General features: G+C 41.4%; 1 protein-coding gene across 6 annotated transcripts in view; it reads left to right on the plus strand.

Moving 5' to 3' along the window:
- Pde1c (phosphodiesterase 1C) overlaps positions 1-23,587 on the plus strand; it is a 455,584-nt gene that overhangs the window by 362,858 nt on the left and 69,139 nt on the right. For all 6 annotated transcript variants that reach the window (XM_041640294.1, XM_041640289.1, XM_041640290.1 and 3 more), the window contains exons 10-15: positions 2,641-2,769; positions 9,240-9,341; positions 9,845-9,965; positions 15,458-15,539; positions 19,142-19,262; positions 21,910-22,085. In XM_041640294.1, coding sequence (XP_041496228.1) covers positions 2,641-2,769; positions 9,240-9,341; positions 9,845-9,965; positions 15,458-15,539; positions 19,142-19,262; positions 21,910-22,085 — 731 coding nt within the window. The remainder of the gene's footprint in view (positions 1-2,640; positions 2,770-9,239; positions 9,342-9,844; positions 9,966-15,457; positions 15,540-19,141; positions 19,263-21,909; positions 22,086-23,587) is intronic.

Raw genomic sequence — 23,587 nt, forward strand, 5'->3', positions numbered from 1 at the left:
ATATTGGAAGACTATGGGAAAGAGGCTCCGTCTATGTAGTTAAGGGAAGCCTTCCCCATGCTGGGTGCCGACCTTCTAGCATAGCTTCTTTGGGGTCAGCCACGTTCCCACTTGCAAACCCTTGTCCACCTGGACTGGACCGGTCCGGACCAGACCAGACCGGACTGGTCCATGACACACATGACAAATACGCACATGACACACAAACGTCACAAACACAACACGCACGACATACATGACAAACATAAAGCACGTGACGCACACGACACTCATGACAAACATGGCTCACGTGAGCAAAAACAGGCATGCAGAGCAGCCTGGAAGCACTCCCATGAGTAGGTACCTGAGACTAGGTTACCCATGGGAAATGCTTGCACCCGGGTGGGCACAGGCACCACTTTCTCTTTTTATTTTACTTTTCATCCACGGTTCTCCCGCCCCACTCCTCCAGCCCACCCCATCCACTTCTCTCAATGGGTAAGGGCTCCCATGTGAAGTCAACAAAGTCTGACACATTAAGTTGTGGCAGGACCAACCCCCATCCCCCACATTAAGGCCGAGCATGGCCTGCCACCCTAGGGAATGGGCTCCAATAAGCAGATAGTGCAAGTTTCACCACTGTCTCCCACATATTGAGGACCTAGTCCGACCCCATGTAGTTTCCACAGTTGTCAGTCTAGGGTTCGTGAGTTCCTGTGAGCTTGGTTCAGCTGTCTGTGTAGATTCTCCCTTGTGGTGTACCACACCTGTCTGTGCTCTAGGCACCACCATACACTTTGTGAACTGGGCAAGGGGCTGGAGATTGAAACACACAAAGACGCACAGACAGAGAGAGACAGGTCATCCTTGATGCAAGAATGCCCCCTTTATTGTGTGTGGGGGGGCAGCTTATGTAGAGATAGCCACGCCCCAGCCAAACCCACCAGAAACCACTTCTCCTGCAATCAGGAACTCCTGAGGTCTCCTGCTCAGAGCAGCTGTAGGCACTCAGATCAGGGGAAAACAAGTTGTTTCAGAATCTGGGTGTTCACAGCTCCCAACACTCCCTCATGATCTTTCCCTCTCTTGCACATGTATTACCTCCTCCCTCTCTTCAATGGGAATTCTGGAGCTTGGCCTGGTGGTTGGTTGTGGATCTCTGCACCTTGTTCTGTTGGTTGCTGGGTGAAGGCTCTATGATGTTAGTTGTGATATTCATCAATCTGATTAGAGGGGAATTTCAGTTCAGGCACCCACCCCACTATTGATAGGACTCTTATTTGGGGTCATTGTCGTGGATTTTGGGAATTTCCCTAGCACCAGGTTTCTTTCTAACCCCATAGTGGCTTTATCCAGATCTCTCTTTCATTGCTCTCCCACTTCATTCCTCTCCTCCCTTAACTATCCCATTTTTCCATGTTCTCACTCCTATCACCTCCTTTCTACCACCCTCTCACCCCCAGATTGAGGAGACACTGAATCAGCTACGTGGTGCTGTTTTTAAGGTCGTAGTTCTACGACAATGGAGACTTACACCAAGTGTGTGTAAAAAAACATCTGAGGCCAAACAGTGTATGGCAGAGTGAGACTACGACCCTTGCTGGTAGGCCACGACCTTGTGGTGATGCACAGATTAATAGAAATTAAGATGTAAGATTTAACTAATAAGAAGCTAGAACTAATGCGCCAAACAGTGATTTAACTGATCCGGTTTCCGTGTGGTTATTTCGGGAGTTTGGGCGGCCAGGCCACGGTGGGGAAACAAACAAGTGGGCTCACACAACAGTTGGCTTTGCTTTTTTGTGACAGAGTTTCTCTGTGTAGCCCTGGATTTCTTGAATCTCTTTTTGTAGACCAGGATGGCCTTGAACTCACAGAGATCCACCTGCCTCTGCCTCCCAAGTGCTGAGATTAAAGACGTGTGCCATCACTGCCTGACTCACACCTGGAATTTTAATGTGACTTCAGAGGATCAAATTCAGTTCGTCTTGTTTGTCGAGCACTTTTCTGAGTGGGCCGTCTCCCCAGCCCCACAAAGGCTGTTCCCTGTATGCCTGTGACTGCAAGGCCCAGAGCACGAGCCTCAATTGTGCTCAGAAGCTGCAGCTGCTGTTTGCTCCCATCATGGATGCATCCTCCCAGACCCTCCAGGCAGGCACACGTCCCTTGAAGTGTGGATCAGTTGCTGGCAATGACACATCCCTCTGGCCTCTCTTGGGTAGATCGCCTATGCTCTGGGTTTAGGACACTGACCATTGGCCTGCGCCTGTCAGTTCTCTGGACCTTGATGTGGTCTCCATCATCATGCTGCTTTGATAGCGTGTACCTCAGCTTCTGCATGTCACTAATAACCACAAGGGTCACTTGCTGCTTGCTGACAGCCAGGTACAGGACTCCATGACCATCTTCCTGAGCCTCCAGTTGTGCAATCAAGGAAACCGAGGCTCATAGCTTCTTATAAACATTTGGGGATCTTCTCGGTTATTTATTTTCATTTACATTTAGGAAAAAATAAATTGTCTCTGCACTCTAATAAAATCGCTGTTCCATGTCCTTGCACACCCTAAGTGGACTTGAGCGGGAGCCCAGAGTTGCTGGTGCTAAAAATCAACACCCCATTTAGGCCCCAACCTGAAGGAGTTTGTGTGTCTCTCTGCACAGGTCGGATCCAGCTATCTTGTACAATGACAGATCTGTCCTGGAGAACCACCACTTGAGTGCAGCCTACCGCCTTCTTCAGGATGACGAGGAGATGAATATTCTGGTCAACCTCTCAAAGGATGACTGGAGGTAATGTGAGAAGGCAGTTTGGAAGCCCCAGAGGGGGAGTGTGGGTAGATGGAACACATTGCTGCTGAGGAAAGAGCCACTGGGCAAACTCCACACTGTTCTCTCACACAGAGACCCCCAAAGCATGCTAACTTGGCTTTTCACATCTTTATAAAGATCGGATGTATCATTTCTATCTTTATTTTTGTTTGGTATTTTCTCATTTTCTTTGGATACAATTCTGTTCGAAAAAGGTAAGTGATATTCATTTTCCTTCCTGGTGTGATTGTTGGTGATCATGTGCAAAGTAACAGAAATACTAGAATTGGCTTAAATCATTTGAGTATGCCCTCTGATTAATACATTATAAAACTGAGTGATTCAAAGCACATAGGTGAATTAATATAAACTCTGTAAATTAGTCCCTTGAAATTAGTTTAGTGAAGTCTATACACTCACCATCTGTATTAGAGTTTCTATTGCTTTGCAGAGACACCATGACCACAGGAACCCTTATAAATGAAAACATTTGATGGAGCTTGCAATTGCTGAAGTTCAGTCCATTACCAGTGTGACAGAGAGGATGGTGGAGTGCAGGCAGACATGGTGCTGGAGAGGGAGCTGAGAATTCTGCATCCTGCACAGGCAACAGGAAGTGGTCTCAGACAATAGGTGTGGCTTGAGCATATATGAGACCTGAAAGCCTGTCTCCACAGTTGATACTTCCTCCAAAAAGACCAAACTTACTCCTACAAGGCCATACCTGCAAGTATTGCCACTTTGAGGCCACTTCCTTCAGACCACCACACAACCTATATCTGTGCCTCTTGCCACTGTTATTTTCTTTGAGATTTACCTCACAGAAAATAAAATATTGAAGAGAACAGAAATAATCATATACCTGAGACATCAGAACATCTTGTTGGAAAATTTTATATAAACACAATAACTGTGGGAAGCTAGAATAAGAACAGCAAACTCAGTGTAGAGAGAAAGGCAGAAACAACAATCTTACTAAAGAAACCCATAAAACTACAGACAACAGAAAAAAGAATTAACAACACTAAAATCTAGTTCTTTGAAAAGAACAACAAAATTGATAAGTTTCTAACTTTGCTGAGCTAGAACATATATTGCCACTCTCAGATTCTACATATTTCAAATATGTAAGAAAATATTGCAATATTATTTCATCATGCTTGGTGACTTTGATTAAATAAACAAATACTTTGCAACAACACAACTTAAAAAGTCTCACAAAAGATAAAACAAATCATTTTAATATTCCTGTATCTATTAAAGCATTTGAGTTTGCCATCAAAATTTTCATACCAAGAAACTTCCATTCTTGGATATTCCCTCTAACAAAGTCTTTGAAAGCACAAGGAAGAGATCATCACGATGTTAGGCCAATTATCTGTAAAACATTGAAAGAAGAAATCACTTTCTAATTTGCCTCATGAGACATAACTTTAAGCTCTATGCTTTTACAAAACTATCACAAAAATGAATCTTAGGGTCTAGTAAACCTCATGAACATAAATGCATAAATTCTTGTTAAATATCAACATTTGAAATCTTATGCAGAAAGTTTGATTTGGATAGTGTGGTTAATTTTACATCAACTCAAGTTGGCCACAGTGAGCCTTTGATATTTTTTTGAAAACATTCAAGATCTTTCCATGAGTCTGTTTGTAGTTGAAGCTAACTTAGAAAGGAGTAGACTCAGTAAAGCAGACTGTCATTCCTAATATTAACAGGCATCATACAAGGAGCTAAGGGTTAGACAAATACTATAAAAGGTTCACCCTTCCCCAAATAAGATCAAATTCTCTCTCCCTGAGTTTGAACTGAAACCGTCTTCCTGAATCTTCCTTGAGTCTGTTGGCTTTGGCTGGAGTATATCATTTGGCCCTAAAGGTCTACAGCTTGCTGACGGCCCCTGCTGACCTTGGTCTTGTCAACCTCCATAAGTCTTTGAGTTAATCCCAGGGCTGGAGATTTAGGTTGATTTGTGGAGTGCTTGCCTATCATGCATGAAGCCCTGAGTTTCATCCCTTGTACTGTATACAATTGGATTTGTAGAACATGCCTGTAACCCCAGCACTAAAAAAGTAGAGGCACAAGGATTAGAATTTCAAGGTCATCTACCCCCCCCCCACATAAAGAAGGCACAGTCAGTGTTGGGTACAGAAAACCCTGTTTTACGAACAAACATAAATTTTTGGTTGATTTGGCACTCAAAAATAAATGAAAAGAATTCACCTTATTAAAAGCAAATAAGCAAGCAAAGAAAGCCAAATGTTACAGATGCAAGCCTGTAATCCCAGCACACTGGAGACTGAGGCAGGAGGATCCTCGGTTGGAATCCATACTGAGCTATTTCAGGCCAGCCAGAGTCATACAGTGACTCATTCACTCAAACAAACAAACAAGCAACAACAAAACCCCAAACAAACCATGTGGTCAGGTCATTTCAATAGCTATATCCAAAACATTTGACAAAGGTCATTACTTCTCAAATAAAACCTCTTCCAAAGAGAAACAAAAAGGAGCCTATAGCCTCTCCAGCTGGGTAAGGCAGCAGTGAAAAGCCATAGTTAATATCAGCCTTCATGGTGAAATACTGAAGACTAAGAACAAGAATAGGATGTCTAATCTTATATTAAACAACGTGAAGTGTTTCTGTAAGCAAATGAGATCTGGTTGTACGGAAAGCCCTAAGACTATTATGGCAGCTACTAAAATGATAATGATTTTTATGAGGCTCCTAAATATGAAGTTAATGTAAAAAATAATAGACTAGCAGCTAGCCATTAGAAAACTGCATTGAAAATTCTTATGCAAGGCAGGAGATAAAAGGATTAAATTTGTTGAAATCAGCGTGGAAACTTCCGAGAAAACTAATAAGAGAACAACCGTATGATTCATCTCTCCCACTGCTGGATGCATTCCTAAAGAAATGTGTGAGAATACCACAGAGACACCTGCACACCCATCTTCATTTGTGACTGTGATCACGAGAGTCAAGCTATGAATCATCCCAGACACCCATCTTGGATTCTTGGGTGACTGAATAAAGAAAATATAGTGCATGTACACAGTGGACATTTTATGATATTCATTAATTGATGAGAGGGACGGTGGGTACACACATTCCATGATGTTCTCTCCTTCACAAGGTGGGATCAAACTCAGGAGATTGGACTTGGTAGAAAGTGCCTTTACCCACTAAGTTAGGGGTTCTCAAAATAGGAGTTGCAACCCGTTGGGGGTGGAAGAACCTCTCCCAGGGGTCAAATATCATATATCCTGAATATCAAATATTTACATCATGTTTCATGACAGCTGCAAAATTATAGTTGTGAAGTAGCAATGAAATAATTTTATGGTTGGGCGTCACCACAACATGAGGAGCTGGAGAAAAGGATCACAGCATCAGGAAGGTTGAGAACCACTGCACTAAGCCCTCTTGCAGCCCCTGCACTGGAGTTTCATTCATCTACAAAGAAGAATGAAATTATGGAATTTGTAGAAAAATAGTCGAAATGAAGGTCATCATGTTAAATAAACCAAAGGCAGAAAAATAGATATTGAATTTTTCTCTTCTCTGCATCATCATTAAGTAAACACAAGTATGACATAAAGGCAGAATGAGGGCTCCTTAGGAAGAGGAGGGAGGAGGAGCAAGAAAGGATGGGGGCTGAGAAACAATCTCAATGTTGTGATATTTATATATATACAGACATGCTGAAAGCTACTACTTTGTATGCGAATTAAAAATCTTTAAGAATGACGATCAGAGGTCAGTATTAGGTGTCTTCCTCTACTGTTCTCCAGCTTATTTTTTGAATCAGTGTCTCTTCCTTGAACCTGGAGGTCACAGATTCTTAGTATTGGCTGGACAGTAAGCTTTGCAGATCCTCTTGTCCTGATTCCCTTTCCCTCAGTGATAGGTTACAAACGTGTCCTGTCGTATACAGCACTCTGTCCTCACGCTTGCCTGGCAAGCACTGCGCTGACTAAAGGATTTCCTAAGACCCCTCACCACTTGATTTTTGATAGTTAAGATGAACTGAAGGGGAAAAGAAACTCATTTCAGTGAACGGTGTTAAAACAAGTGGGTGTCTATGGAAAACAGCGATTTTGACCCTTACATTAAGCATACTCAACAATTCACTCAAATTTTGTGATAAAACCTAGGCAGGCTGAAATAACTCAGCTGGGGCAGTGGCAGACTGAAGAATAAAAACATAAAACGTGAAATGGCCACTCGGTCCAGCATGCAGCTCAGCGGCAGGCACACTGGGCTTGTTCCCCACTATGATAACAATGGTAGTGGCAAGCATTTTACAGAAAAGCACAGGGATGTCTTCAGGAAACATGGGGTTCTTAGGACACGAAAGGTGAGAAGCATTTTAAAAAATAATCAATTCAATGTGATGAAAATTAAACTTTTTGGAAGGTACCGAATTGACGACACTGGGGAATGTCGGTACTGTGCATGTCCTATTGGGGTTTGTATCCAGAAGCACAATGCACCTTGACAAGTCAGTAATGAAAGTTTTTAAAGAAACACTCTCCTTTAAAAATTAAAAATTAATTGAAACACAGTTTCCTAAAAAATGATATGCAAGTGGTAAAAGCACATGAGGTACTCAACAATAGTATTTGTTCAACAAAATGCAAAAGAAAACTGCACACAATACTAGATGGCTAGAAATAAGGCTGAGAGAAGGCAGGAAAGGAAAAACAGAACTTGAGCAAGCTTGTCAAAAATGTGAGCTTAACACAGTCCTATTGCAAAAGGTTTGGCAGTGTTTTATACGGTTAAATACTCAGGTGCCTAACAAAACAGCCATTCAATTTTGGATATTTGCCCTAAAGCAATGAGACCATGTCCATGTAAAGACTTGCACACAGATAACCAGGGATGATTTATTTGTCGTCATCCTAAACTAGTGTAGAGTACACCAACTGTATATCATCTGTTAAGTGAATAAGTAACTGCAATAGTTGGGAGACCTCCCAACTGGAAGAAGCAAGAAACTATCGGTGACCCTCTTTAACACATGTAGCAAGTTCTTATGCCTAGCAAAGGAACTCAGACAAAAGAGAACATTTTGTTTTATATACCTGTAAGTATGTATATCTGTATATGTATAATGTATATAAAGTACAGTGTACATGTATACATGTATAGCATGCTTATATGTTTATCATTCCAATACACATTCATATATTAGCATTATAAACATACACATGCATACACATTATATACATACATATGTAGAAGTAGAAAGTGGAACTGCCTGAAAGAAATGAAAAGTATTTGTTATCCTGCAATGGTGTTTTCAAAGACTTATTCAGCTGCTAAAACCAGTTGAATCTTGCTTTTTCCATCGGAGCTGTTTATTGTACATAAATTATGCCTCGGTTTCTTTTGCTAGTTCAGTATAGTGTCTAACAGCTTCCAGGAGTTCAGGGGATGGAGGAAACAACAGGAAAACTAGGGATGCAGAAATCATTCTATATGATGTTAAAATATTAGACACATGGCAGAGACATTTATCAAACCCTATGAAACTGTGCAGTACGATGAGTGAGCCCCAAGTCAACTATGGACTTCATTTAATAAAAGTATTGACATTGGTCTGTTGGCTGTAACTCTTGAACCCCATGTAAGCACAGAATGCTTTGTGATTTGGGAAACTACAAGAGAGGAGATGTGCCCTGCTCTGTTTTTCTATAAGCTTTAAAAATTAAGCCTGAGCCGGGCGGTGGTGGCGCACGCCTTTAATCCCAGCACTCGGGAGGCAGAGGCAGGTGGATCTCTGTGAGTTCGAGACCAGCTCTGGTCTACAAGAGCTAGTTCTAGGACAGGCTCCAAAACCACAGAGAAACCCTGTCTCGAAAAAAAAAAAAAAAAAAAAAATTAAGCCTGTTTGTAAAATGCGGAATACACAAAGTATCCAGTAGATTATCAGTCTAGTTTCTAGGATTATTTCAAGTTAGTTTTATCTTAAGAATGAATTCAGCTGAGAAGATAACACTTGAATTCATATTTTAGCTTCACTGTAATTTTCCAAATGATAGATGTATCATCTTGTTTTGTAAAGACTTACTTGATTTGTAAATTCTGTGCATGTGTGTGTGTCTGTGTGTGGGTATGCACACATGGATTCAAGTGCTCAGAGAGATGATCATCCTGATGTGGGTGCTCAGAATCAAACTCAGGACCTCTGCAAGAGGATTAAATGCCCTTGACTACCGAGTGAATTCCCATCTTCCTTATCATATTCCTAATAGATTATTCTTTAGTCCTTATCCGTCATTTATATCCCACTTCATAAAAATTCCACTGAAAAGACTGACATTAGATTTGAAATGTCTGAAACAATTAACTGATTTTTGACTAAATGTGGCAAAACATAACTTGGATTTTCCTTTTCTTTGTTTTCATGCCTTTTCTTCATGGGCATCCCCAAAAGGGAGTTTCGCACCTTGGTAATTGAGATGGTAATGGCCACGGATATGTCCTGTCATTTCCAGCAAATCAAAGCCATGAAGACAGCCCTGCAGCAGCCAGAAGCGTGAGTAGCTTGTGACATTATGTTCTCATAGGGCTTGGACTGAAATTTGCACATTTTAAACATTGAAAACACATCACCTTCAGGATAATGGTTGGGTTATCTCAAAAAGTAGTGATGTCTGGAGCAGGGAGCTTGAACATCATATGTCATCTCACAATTAGCTACAAGTGGTTTATCAGAATCTGTGAATCGAGTGAATACAAGACACGGTACCAGTTTGCCCCAGTTAGCATCATGACCCTGTAAGTAATTAGTAACAGATCAAAGGTCTGTTAAATGTAGCGGTAGCTAAAGGACGAATGTATTGTTTAGATTTTTGTCATCTGGTTGAAAAATGCAACCACTCCATACATTAGTTAAGTGGGAAGTACCCCATTCATTAAATGCTGAACTGTCCGTTCACCAACATAGAGATGGTACTTAGAGGTGATTTTAAAGATTTTCAAAACTTCCAGTGTTTGAGGTGTGTGGTCACTGTGTGCTCGCGTGTGTTGGGTTTGCAGAATTGAAAAGCCGAAAGCCTTATCTTTGATGCTGCACACAGCAGACATCAGCCACCCTGCAAAAGCCTGGGACCTGCACCATCGCTGGACCATGTCTCTCCTGGAAGAGTTCTTCAGACAGGTACCTTGTCTCTTGCTGCTCACCAGGGTTGACACTGGGCATCTTTGGGAATTGACTAGTCCAGCATCTCTCTGGCAAGGACCGTGGAGGATGTAATTATTTTCTTTGGAGAAAGAGGCTTTTCATGATTGTTTTATTTCTGTAGTCATAATTCTGAAATTTTATCAAAATTCGGATTCTCAAGACATTGTGAAGTGCATTCTGTCCTAGGCATTTCTGCTTTGAGGAAAAGTGTTTTCTCGTGGCAGTCTCTTCTCTAAGCATTATTTGAAGAGGACTTTTCCTTTTTTTTTTCTATTGAGTTACCAAAAAGTTATTAAGGCTATTTTGGTATCGCCCTGCAGGACTAAGCTGATAAACTTTGACTCATGTCTCTTATTATTGGGTAGGTTGTTTCTTTTGATGGATGAGCCATGACATAATGTTTCAAAATTATATGGCAAACTGGAATCAAGAAATCACTAGGAATTATTGTTTAAGTGCATTTAAATTTAACCACACCTTCAATCCAGAGTCATGTTATTGATAACATGACTTTAATATCTTTTTGGGTATGCATTGCTTTAAGACAAATACAAATATGTGAATATAACAGAATCAAAGAACAAAACAAGTATGTGTCCCCAAGACAGAGGTCTTGGGGGTTAAAGTTAGTTCTTCACCCTGGCACAGATGCTAGTCTTGCCTTGAGAAGAACTGCCACAGATACCGGCTTTGAGACACGAGATGCTGAGCTCAGTCAGTGAAATGTAGATTACAGACCTCAGTTACTGTCAGTTCATTCAGCTAGTTCCAGTTCATTCAAAGAGGGAGGTACACAGCGTGGGTTCTGAAAACTCTAAATCCCTAATAACACTTAATATCCCATCTCACCATTGTTCTCTCAAATGACTAGGGTTAGGTTCCTTCTCTGAGCCTTAGTTCAGTTTCTGTTGCTATAATACCTGAAACAAGATAATTTATAACGAATAGAGATTTATTTAGATCGTGGCCTTGGAACCTGGAACTACATTAGCCTGGCATTGGCATCTGGTGAGCCTACTTGTAGGGAACATCACAGTGCTAGCTCTGGTCTCTCTGCTTTAAAACTTCCTTCATGGGGTATTAGTGACCCACCCTCAAGGTCTTATCTAATCCATGCTGTCTTCTAAAGGCTTCATCGCTGAATACTATCCACACATGACTTTGGGAATTAACTCTCCACCGTCTTAGCTTTGGGGACACACTGACACCCTGGTTACCCTGGGCTTGAACTTGAAATCTTCCTGATGATCTTAGTGTTATGATTCTTGTTTGAATGGGGAAATAACTGCACAAAAATTTACATGTGTACTTTTTTCTTTCTGAAGCTGTACGTGTCTGGTAGTAAGTGGCACTAGAGTTAACAGTTGCAAAACCCCAAACTGTCCATCAGAGTTTTATTCCAACATTTTGCAGCCTGGGACCAATCAAGTTGCAGTTCTGATTCCCTTGTCTTTTGTGTTTTCTGTGATTTTTTTCTTTTTGAGGGAACAGAAAAGATTCAGGGTAAGATTGGATGAATATTCTTATGAATGCTTCAGCCTCAAATACCCTGTGTTCTCTCTTCCGTGGGTCCATGGGTAGCAGTCCACATACAGGCAACCACCGTGACCCCAGGTCATGTGCCCTGTCCTTATATGGGCAGGTTCTTTGCATACCTGTTTTGTGGTCTCAGGAGTAATCCCCAGGCTCCATGATGAGAAGAGTAGAGTGAAGAGTGGGCATGGGAGGAGCTTGTGACCCTGGTGTGTACACAAGGACAACCAACTGCAAATTCATCCTTCATTGAGGGCTTACTTTAAGTAATTTTTGGCTGTTTTTCTAACAGTAGTGTGAGACCTTTCTCTAAATACCCACCCCTCATTTTGCATATGTTCCCTTAGATATAGCTTTGTAAAAATACCTCCATCATGCTAGTAATATTCAGTAAGGCCAGTGGACAGATCGTGGCTAACTCATGTATGTTTGATATATTGAAGTGATTCCTTTTTTGAATTACGAGAGTGTGTGAAATCACTTAATTATGTGAACGTTTTTTCCTCACCATAAAGGAAACGTTATTTGTGTATGTACACATAAACTCACAAGGAATGAGAATGTGCTAAGGGCAATGTGGAAATAACCATACTGAATTTCTTGGTCTACTGGGACTGGCATGCTAGCTCATTGCACTTGAACTGGCTTTAGTGAATGTAGTTCAGTTAAGTATTTTTATTGTCTTAAGCCAGATGCCAAAGCACAGCAGGTAACCCATGAGAGGAATAATGATCCTCCAGCTCTTAATGATAGCTTTAAAATTGAGCAGTTCACATGGGAAACCCCAATGGGACCAGAGAGCCTTTTCAGAATTACATTCAGAAGGTTGGAGTATAATTTCAAAATAATGCAATAACTGGCCCTTCTGGACATGGTCCAGGCATCCTTCATCAACTTCATAACCATGTTCTACAGAATCTGTGCCACAGTCATGGGCTAATTTTAAATGAAGCACTGACTTTGAAAAAGGACGTCTGCCTTGGTAAATCCATCTCCTTCTGAAAAGCTTTGAGGTTCCTTTCCTTGATATCACTGTGAACTTTCATATGTTGGAAACATCTCTCACAGTTCTTTTCATTTCTTCTATGTCTGTTTGTTTTATTTCATATGCATTGCTGAATTTTTCAATCCCTCCCCTACAAGACTATGCTATTGTCTCAGCATTGCTTCTTCAGTGATAATGGTTGCATCTTTATTCATCTCCTTGACTTTTGTTTTTCTAACTCTCTGGGTTCTATGCTCACTTCATTTGCTTTCATTTCCACTTGTTTAGAAAACAGAAACTGAGACTTATTTGTTTATTGCTGCTCTGACACACTGTGCTCCAAAGCAGTCTTTAGTGCTAGTCTTTAAAATTGATTTTTCTTTTCCTTTTAACCAAGAGTTACCTCAAATAGAATATTTTCCAACTTTTCTATATTTTAGTGATATATTTCTTCACTTAGTAGATTCCAAATTACTTTTTTATTGATCAAATAATTTATTATTTTTTGGAGTTTAAATTAGATGTATGCATTCAGCTCCTTTGTGAAAGTCTGTGGATTATGGAAGATTTCTCTGTCTGATTTTCAGCTTACATTCAAAAGAATATCAGATGTGTCTATATGATAGTTAATCTTCTGCTACTATGACCAAACAAAACACCTGAGAATATGAACTTAAAGAGAGAAAGTATTGGGTCTGAGCTTCGTGGTACATACCTTTAATCCCAGCACTCAAAAAGGAGGGGAACAAGGATCTCTGAGAGTTCAAGGCCAACCTGGTCTAAATAGCAAGTGCCAGGACAGCCAGAGCTACAAAGAGAAACTGTCTCAAACAAACAAACAAACAGACAGATAAATGTTGAGAGAGGTTTCTGTCCCTCCAGGACCCTCAGCCGTTCAATGCCAAAGAAACACACAGAGGTCTACATTAATTATAAACTGGTTGGCCTATTAGCTCAGGCTTCTTATTAATTAATTCTTACACCTTACATTAACCCATAATTCTTGTTTGTGTTAGTCATATGGTTTGGTACCTTTTATTAGTGAGACATTCTCATCTTGCATCCTCTACATCTGGGTAACAACTGCAGATTGAGCCTTTACTCTTCCCAGAATTTTCCTATTCTGGTCACCCTACCTGTACTTCCTGCCCAGCTACTGGCCAATCAGCATTTTACTAAACCAATACAAGTGACAAATGTTATAGGGTCCAAGACCATTGTTCCACAGCAGATAAATAAACAAAAAAAGGGGAAAGAGGGGGAAAGTATATGTGGGCTCATGGTTGTGGAGATTTCAGCACATGATTAGTCTGTTCCATTGTGTTTAGGCATGTGGCAGACTATCAGGGGAAAAAATACTGCTCCCTTACTGGCAAACAGGAAACCAAGAGAGCAAGAGAAGAAAGTTCTGAGGGCATGAGATATATCCTTTAAAGTTGAGCTGCTGGTGACACACTTCCTCCAAGCCCACTTGGCTCATCAGGCCTGAGTCTATTGTACCAGCTGGGAACCAAGTCGTCAACACATTTTGCATTCAATCACAGCAATTTGCTTTCTTCATTATATCAGTTAAATATCAGACTTTTGTATACTTTTTAAATATGAGTGCTGTCATGGGCTAGCCAGAGTTTCTATTATTTTTTTTCTTTCTCTGCATTGAAATTTTTGCTCCATAAATGCTTTGCCATTTGGTTCTTGGCTCTTTGTAGGTATTAGCTCCCAAAGTATGCAATAACTATGATCAATATAAAGCCTCTGAAAAATCTACCTCATGCTTTTGCTAGAATTCTTATCTGAGTCTTTGGTGATATTATTTAGAAAGGAGCTTTCAGAAGTTAAGGCAGTCTTGGCTAGAGGCTATTAAGGTTTCCAAGTCCTACTAACTAATTGGTGATGGTCATTACAGTTAGACATTACGGCGCGAGCTGGAACAAATTCACCTCATGTCTCTCAAAGCTTAACTTCAAATATGGCTACCTCTCTGACAACAGTAATTCTTTTAGTAGTTCTTCTTATTTCCTATATGTCTTTTGTCATTTTGCCACATGATAAGCCCTTTAGGTTTGGACTGCTATCCCACATTGAACAGGTGGAACATTGTGAAACAGCCAAGGACAGTGACCTTCCTAGGACCACACGCCCCACAGCAAAAAGACAGGATTCAAGCATGACTAGTAGCCATTAACTTGAGTGAGTTTCTTCCTACAAGAAAAGGAAGAACACAGTCCATTGATAGACATGAGGAGATATGTTCGTCTCCTTCCTCTGGACATGACAGAAAGATTGAACCTGTGTTTCATGTTATTAAAGGCCATCTCCATCAACAGTTAGATTCCCATAGCACTTTTGTTAGAGAGGTGCTTTTGGACACCGTGAAGAACATTGTGTCTGCACAGCTATGCTATATTATTGTTGAATAAACTGGTTCTTTCTAGTCCACTGTTCACAGGATATCAAGTATTAGGGTGGGAAACACAGAAGCATGTACTCCCTTTGCATGTGGCTTTAGTTAATGTTAGGAGACAAAGCCATGTTAGTCAGTTTGAATTTCCCTTTTGGACACAGCTTACCACTGGGAGTTCAGGCTAGAAGAAGGTTACAGGTAGCCACAGGAAAACTGTGGGGAACACGACCATTCTAACTGTGATTTTGGCCCCAGGCCACAGGACACATGGACTGCTGCCTGGTTTTCCATGGGGAACCTATTGCTGCCCTGTGAAGCTTTCTTTGGGACAGCATGAGACTGCATTCAGAGGGAATGATTACGGAAGCCACCACTTCTTGGTGTCTTTAGTTTAGAGGAGCAAGTCCCACCAGGACTTATTATCCAACGTAATTGTAATAATTAAAATAAAGATAAGTGGTCTAAGTGGGAGTTGAGGCTGCTAAATAAAATCTGGGCTGTTCAGCCCACTGTTCTTTTGTTTACTGTGACCTTGTGTTTTTCTAGGGAGACAGAGAAGCTGAGCTGGGGCTGCCGTTTTCTCCTCTCTGTGACAGAAAGTCAACCATGGTTGCTCAGTCACAAGTGGGTAGGTATTTGCCAGCTGCTTAGAAGGAGCATCAGATGGTATATCCATGGTGGGCAGGGCCACTGTGCTTGGTGATCCCAGCTGGGAGTCTGGCTCATTTCTGCCAGCCTTTGGAAGGCTGAAGTGACATCATTCTCTCTGGGCCGTGGCTTCTACTGGAGGTCAATTAGATGGAGGAATTTTGGAGTCTCCATCATTCCTGCCCCAAGGAAAGAGGACTTCAAGTACCCAAGGAAATATCTGTGCATACTGTAGTTAGGAAGCCCATTTTGCTTGAGTGCCTTTATCATGCTTCAATACTAGATCATCTTACCATCTCCCCCCTTCTTCTTCTTCTTCTTCTTCTTCTTCTTCTTCTTCTTCTTCTTCTTCTTCTTCTTCTCCTCCTCCTCCTCCTCCTCCTCCTCGTCCTCCTCCTCCTCCTCCTCTTCCTCCTTCTTTTTAATACAGGATTTCTCTGTGTATCCCTGGCTATCCTGGAACTTACTCTGTAGACCAGGCTGGCCTCAAACTCAGAGATCCACCTGCCTCTGTCTCCTGAGTACTGGGATTAAAGGAGTGCACAACTTGACCATCTCTCCTTCTTGATGTTTCTTTTGTATAAGTTTAGGACTTTCCTCCTTCCTGGGAGGCCTCTTTTAAATTGTTTTCATTTCCTCACTCTTTTCCTTTGGTTAAAAAAAAAGAATTACCATTATATCATATTACATGTATTACAAAAACCCTCAGCTGTGAGAAAGATAAACAGTGTCACCCATCACATTAAATAAATGTCATGAGTGAACTCTACTTTAGAAGAGTCTATGATCACTCAAAAATCTATTTAATAAAGAATTCCTGCCTTTTCTACCTGCCTACTTTGGGAGCAGAGATAGAGTCTCCTTTAATCCAGGCTAGGCAAAAACTGGCCATTTAGCTAAAGCTAACCATGAGCCAGGCTGACCATGAACTGACTGTATAGCTAAGGCCCTTGGCCTCCTGACCTGCCTGCCTTTGATTCCCAGGAGCTAAGACTGAGAATGTGTGTCACTGTGACTGGTATTTGCTTCAACTTTATGTGCACCTTCATTGTTTTATTTGTTTTATCGCGGTGTGTCTTGAGTTCCTGTCAGGTACTGGGCACTCTACGAATTATAATAGATGCTATAAAGTAAAAAAACTAACTGTACATGGTACCTACTTTTAAGGACATTATTAAACTAGTATTAGACAGTGGGTAGGTAAGATGTTAGGAAACAGTGTATGCTAGAGCACTATGCATGCTGAAAGTAGAATCTTAACATTTTACAATGGAATACATAGACAGTATGAGTGATATGGGATTGCCCTTCTATGCTGTGAATACCATTGATGAATAAAGAAACTGCCTTGGCCTGTTGATAGGGCAGAACTTGTAGGTGGGGAAAACTAAACTGAATGCTGGGAGAAAGGAGGCGGAGTCAGAGAGAAGCCATGTAGCTCCATGGAGACAGATGCTGACAGCTTTACCCAGTAAGCCACAGCCACGTGGTGGTACACAGGTTACTAGAAATGGGTTAAATTAAGATATAAGTATTAGCCAATAAGAAGCTAGAGCTAATGGGCCAAGTGTTTTGAATAATATAGTTTCTGTGTGATTATTTCAGGTCTGAACTACTGGGCGGCTGGGAAACAAAAAGTGGCCCTCTTACAACGTATGAGAACCATTAGATTCAGGTGGTCCACACAGACTTATTAAGGAGTGATATTTGAGCTATATCTGAGGAAGCATTTAAGTCTAGGCAGGTAGTGATAGATAAGGTACATGTTAGCAATTGCTTAGTGCTGGGTAAAATGACACCACAGACAGGAGATAGAGAAAGCAGAGAGATTAAAAACTGCTTAATATGGTCAGTGAATTCTCAGTCGCTCCAATATGGCAGGAACAGTTGGTAGGGAAAAGAGTACAGTGAGAGACAATATAGAGAAAAATAAGACCAGGATTTTACATTGTGCCAAGAATGGCTCACATGCTTACACTCTCCTGTAAGAAATAGGGGCCTAGCAAAAGAATTCTGGGTACCATCAAATACTGCAGTTTGAGCACCAAAATAAATTGTTATGAACTGCAAAACAATTTTTTTAAAAATTGTTTCCTTATCAGATAGACAGTTCTTATTTTGTGGGTTACATACAGTTTGTTCAGCATCCTTCTCTGATGAGTATCAGCACCAGTAACTATGAAAACTAAATATTCATCACTGCATTTCCAGATACCTACTCAAAGAAGTGGGCAGTAGCTCCCTTGGTGGGTGTTTGTCTCCATCCTTATATGTGACTATGGATGACTTACTCCATCCCTATTAGTGCCAATGTGTGTACTATGTTCACTCAATGTGTAACAAATACTCATCTAATTTTCTTTCTTTCTCTCTTGTTGTTGTTAGTGGTTTTGTTTTGTTTTATTTGTTTGTTTGGTCGTTTGTTTTTAAGCTAAGACAATCACTCTAAGCCAGCTTTCACTTACTTTCTAGTATGCCCATCTTAAAAAGTTTCATTGCAGAAAGGATCCTAATGCAGTTCCCAATTCTTTCTTTTAACTTCCCATTCGATTCTGCCTCCTGTATTTCAGGTCAGCAGCTTGCAGCTCATCCTCTGTCTCCTCTCATTTCTACGACTTTGTTGCTAGGGCCTCTAGAGCAGCGCCTCCTCCTGTGCTGTACTATGTGTCCTTTTGGTGCCCAGTGTAAAACAGCTCTGGTTCTCAGGCTCTTATCTTCTGTTTGAGCAGCTGCAATAGCTCCTAGCAAGATTTTCCCACTCTCTGTCTTTCCTCTTCACTGCCTTTCCATGCCTCTTGCTGCATGGACTGGATCAAAGTTCATTTCAATCTATCATCACAAAGCTTTGCAGCTGTTGTCAAGCTAGCCCAGTAATTCTCTGGTTCCAAACCTTAAGTGCTTCCTTTCCTGACATAACTGTGGATAACTGGCCTCCCCAAACGTTTTTTTTTCAAAGTTCAGAGCATTTCCCTCTCCCCAGTGGTTGCACAGTCATCACCTGCATACTTTTCAGCCTCTGAAAGTCCCTCTGTCCAGAGCGAATAGCCACATTGTTCTTAACATCCATCCTCGAGAGCTTGGCTCAAACACAAAGCCTCCACATAACTGTTCACTGGTCTCTAGAAGAGCAAAACATCTCCTCTCTTCTATATCTTTCCCAAGGACCTTCATCCGGGCTTCTCCTTTGGCCCTGCAGAAACTCTAGGGCTCCTTTTTGTCGCCATTAAATTTTACCTACAAATTCTTTGGAAGACTATTGGTTTGCATTATTTGTCTTCAACCTTTAGTAAAACACATCACACTGTTTATTATATAGCAGGTGTTAAATTGTATTTTGAAGCTTTCAATTGAATCCCTGATTAAAAAGTCCTAAGAAAATTATATAGGGGAAATGAAATTGTCTCGTGACATTCAATAAGAATGTGACCAACTAGTTCTTGACTGGTTTGGAGCTCCCGTCTAGAGGTGGTGTTTTCTTTGTTTGGTGGATAGGTGAAGAAAAGAGTAATTGGTTTCTAGTGAGAAACCAGGACTGATCCCTGTTAGCATGCTGTTATCTGAGCCACGGCTGCTTCTTTGTAGGTTTTATTGACTTCATTGTGGAACCCACCTTTACCGTGCTCACAGATATGACTGAGAAGATTGTGAGTCCCTTAATCGATGAAACCTCCCAGACTGGTGGGACTGGCCAGAGGCGCTCAAGGTCAGTGGGGAAGTTTGAGATCTGGGTGGTGGTAGCATTCTTTTGTTGAAGGATGTGTGCTGTCACAATGAGGTGTACCTCTCTTGCTTCTTACGGGAGACATGTCTGCCTCCTTCTTTATTTCAGAGGATTTAGAATAATACTCTCTATGTTTGCTAGGCTGGCCCATAACAGGTGACCCAAGGCCAGAGTGGGATGCCCCACACTCTGAAGCCTTTGTTTCCAGAAGCACTGATCAGTACACTTCTGTAGTGCAGAAAGCCCTTGTTCCTGATTCTGCAGATGGTCAGGCTTTTGATCAGAGTTCTGACCAGAAGTGAGGCTGACTTTCATTTCTATTCAGGAAGAAAGAGGAGTACAGATTTTAAAAACAATATAACAAAACACCTCAAATTTAAGTGTTTTCTTTTTTTTTTTAAGTTTGTACTATTTTATTTCTTTATTATGTATACAATGTTCTGTCTGCATGTATGCCTGCCCACCAGAAGAGGGCACTAAGTGTTTTCTAGTGCCATGGATCACAGCATAAAACATAAGGATATCAAATGTAGAGGTGTACGAGGCCAGACTCTCCAGCCAGAGTTCAGGCTTACTGCCCTGATTCCATAACTTATTGCCCTGTGTAGTCTCACATAAATCAGCTCAGTGCCCTAGTTTCCTTCCCTGAGGCTGTGATAGAAACATAGACAAAAGCAACTGAAAGGGAGAGTTTATTCAACTTATAATTCCTGGTTTTAGTCTTTCATTGTGGGGAAGTCAGGGCAGGAACTTGAAGCAGCTAGTCACACTCATACTCAAGAGCAAAGAGAATCAATTTACATATATTTACACCACCCTGTTTTTTTCCTCTTTTATACAGTCCAGGACCCAAACCCATGGAAATCCCATGGTGGGCTTGATCTTCCTGTTTCAATTAATGTAATCAAGATAATGATCCACCAATATGCAAACTGATAAACTTGATCTAGATAATCCCTCATTGAGACGATTTTCCCACCACACTCGGGTTACTCATTTGAGAAAATAAGATTACGATGCTCACAGGTTAATTGAATTATTCAGTATTCATAAGATCATTGGAAGACCTGTCATGGTAGAAGTGCTGGCTACTGTAAAGCTGGCACTTGGTCTTTAGTGACACAGCTGATTCTGCTACTACAGCTGCTGTCACCTCTGTTCTTGCTACCACTTCTTATCTTAGCACTGCCATCACCACTACCACTGCTATGGCCACAACTGCCCCTACCACCAACTCTACCACCATCACCACCACCACCAACTCTATCACCACCACCACCATCACCCCCACCACCAACAAAACACCACCACCACTACCATCACCACTACTACCAACAACAAAACACTACCACCATCACCACTATCACTACCACCACCAACATCATCACTACTATAACAACCACCACTACCATCACCACCACCACCAACAACAAAACACCACCACTACCACCACCACTTCACTATTCCTAGCATGACTAGTAGCTGTTGCTAAACCCATTGTAATTGACAGCTTGTCTCCACATCTTTGCAAAGCTTTGAGCTTTGTTATAAAGGATGTAAGTAGAATTGATTTTAAAATATGAGAGGCAATGTGCAGGGAAATAAGTGAATAGGGAGAGAGCAAAGAAGGAGGAACTCAAAGTTGCTTAAGATGAATGAACCCACATTGAAGATGCTAAACGACAAGGACAGAAGCCCTTGATAGGTCTATATCCCTTCTTATCTCTTCAGAAACAGGCTAGAATGAATTCTAGTAACCCTTCATTATCATTTTCAGATCTGATTTATGGCACTAACTGGTCTAGCTAATTCAGAACATACAATACTCCATCAGAAGAATGCTACCTTCTGATATTTGCAACATATCCCATGGTTAAAGCACAAAATAGAGTTAATTTAAAATTAGATCTTTGGCATGGTCTGGTCATCCACCATCCCTCAGAAACATAAAGGAATCATTGCTTTTTCTGAGTTTAGGGAACCCAGATTAGAGGGATTCTGAAGGCCAAAAAAATGGCTTAAGTATGTCATCAAGCCTGATGATCCAAGTTTGATGCCTAGGACTCACCTGATCAAAGAAGAAAACACTTCCTGGATATTATTCTCTGACTTCCTCATATGTGCCCTGGCATGTGCATATAAACAAACAAACAAAAATAATTTAATAATCATAAAATTAGAGGGATCTTGAATCCAGAAGGGTAGAGCTGAAGAAAAAGGACCAGTTTGCTGAGTAAATTGGAAAGATGAACAGTGTGGTAGCAAGTAGGTGGATCATGAAGCAAATAAAACTCCAAGTTTAAATTAGTTCATTTCAAAGAACAGAATAGAACAAATAAATGTCAGGGGATTTGGGGTACCAAAAGAGAGAATGCCCAGTCAGCATAAACAGATGTAAGGAATACTGTGACACACGAAGATGAAGTGTTTGTATTTTTTTTTCTTCTAAAGCTTAGAATTTCCTACCTGTCTTATATGTAAAACTGCAGCTCCACAAGGCTCAGGGCCCTGGGGTATCATGATGGCAACTCAGCCAATACTACCCAGTCTTTTGTGGGCTTTCTCACTGCCTGCATGCTGCAGACTCTGACGCCAACTCATCTTCGGTATGATTTCTTTTGTTCTCCAGTTTGAACAGCATCAACTCCTCAGATGCAAAGCGCGCAGGTGTCAAGAGTTCTGGGTCAGAAGGAAGCGCCCCCATCAACAATTCTGTCATCCCTGTTGACTACAAGAGTTTTAAAGCCACTTGGACTGAGGTGGTGCACATCAATCGGGAGCGGTGGCGGGCCAAGGTGCCCAAAGGTAATGTGCTCTTCAGGAAGAATCTTCTTCTAGAATTATCCAGACAAACTCTGTATCCACTTGCAAACCAAGTGGCTACCTTCTGTGATTTTCAGGCCTTTCAAGTGAAGCACTTTGCTCCAGGGACTGGAGGTGCTGAATGCTAGGTACTACCACCTGCCAATTCTCTCTCTGTCCAATGCATGGTAGAATGTGGCAGACCTCCAAGCATCTCCTCCCTGTGTCTTTGTGTAGCACAGCTAAACCGCTTTCCAATGTAGAATTCTACAGGCTTTGGATTGGCATTTTCTGGTCTCTGCTCCATTACCTTGTATTACATTTCATGTCAGCTGCCACAGTGGTAAAGCCTCTCAGTCCTCATTTGCCTAGGTAAAGCCCTGTCAACAGCTGCCTGCCTCTCGTGTTAGGGTATGAGGAACTTTAATTTCCTTCCAGGAACTTTAAACATCCTGTCAAATTCAGGGTTTTCCTCATTGCTCCAACCCTGGAACTGACGTTGTTTGCTCATTGTTTTGAGGTGATAATAACTTGTAAGTACATTGAAATTTCCTGAAGCAAATCTCATCAAAGTTCAGACCAGAAAAGCTGTGACTCCTGCTATTACGCACAGAAAAATATGAAAATCCATGCTTCTTGGGGCTTAATTCATATGTTCATATTTGTTTGTATTACTGAGCATGACTGGCACCTATGACATGATCACAGTGTTTAGGTAAAGGGTTATATGCACACAGGAAGCATCTGTGATGCCAGATCTCAGGGAGGGTCACATATGTGAAATGGCTCTTGATGCTCAGTAACAGGGCTGACTGCAGCGACCTTGCAGAGGTGAACCTTCAACTGCACTCAGTGTCTGTTGGCACTGATTGTATGCCATCTATGTTCTAGACTTCATGCACAGGGCCAACGACTGTTATGGAATTCCCTATACTCTGGGTTCATCGGAAGGGCACTTATGTTAGAGCAGTAGTTCTCAACCTGTGGGTCATGACCCTGTTGGGGGGGTCAAACAACCCTTGCACAGGGGTCACATATCAGATAGTCTGCATTAAATATTTGCATTATCATTAATAATAGTAACAAAGTTAAGTTATGAAGTAGCAACAAAAATAATTGTATGGTTGGGGGACACCACAACATGAGGAACTGTATTAAAGGCTCACAGCATTGCAAGGTTTAGAACCACTGTGTTAGGGTTTGATTCAAAGGCTGAGTAAGAATTCATTCAAGACCTTGTACTTATTATTAACATCCCAGAGCCCCAAACCCTGCAAGCGGCCAAGGTTGTTGAGACTGTGTCCTCCAGCAACACCTGAGCTGGCACTCTCCTGTGTCAGCACTGTTGAAGGAAGGATAGAATGGCTGGTGTCTTGGGGTGTTCTCTATCACTGCAGCCAAATATTTGATACTCAGTAATTTACAAAAAATCTAGAGAATGATGTTGGCATCTGGTCTGCTTGCTTCATGGTGGAAGACATCAAGTGAAGAGACAGAGCCAGTGT

Source organism: Microtus oregoni, unplaced genomic scaffold (assembly GCF_018167655.1).
Source record: "Microtus oregoni isolate MIOR12 unplaced genomic scaffold, Mior012 000062F_ref0000492, whole genome shotgun sequence".
NCBI classification, from domain to species: Eukaryota; Metazoa; Chordata; class Mammalia; order Rodentia; family Cricetidae; genus Microtus; species Microtus oregoni.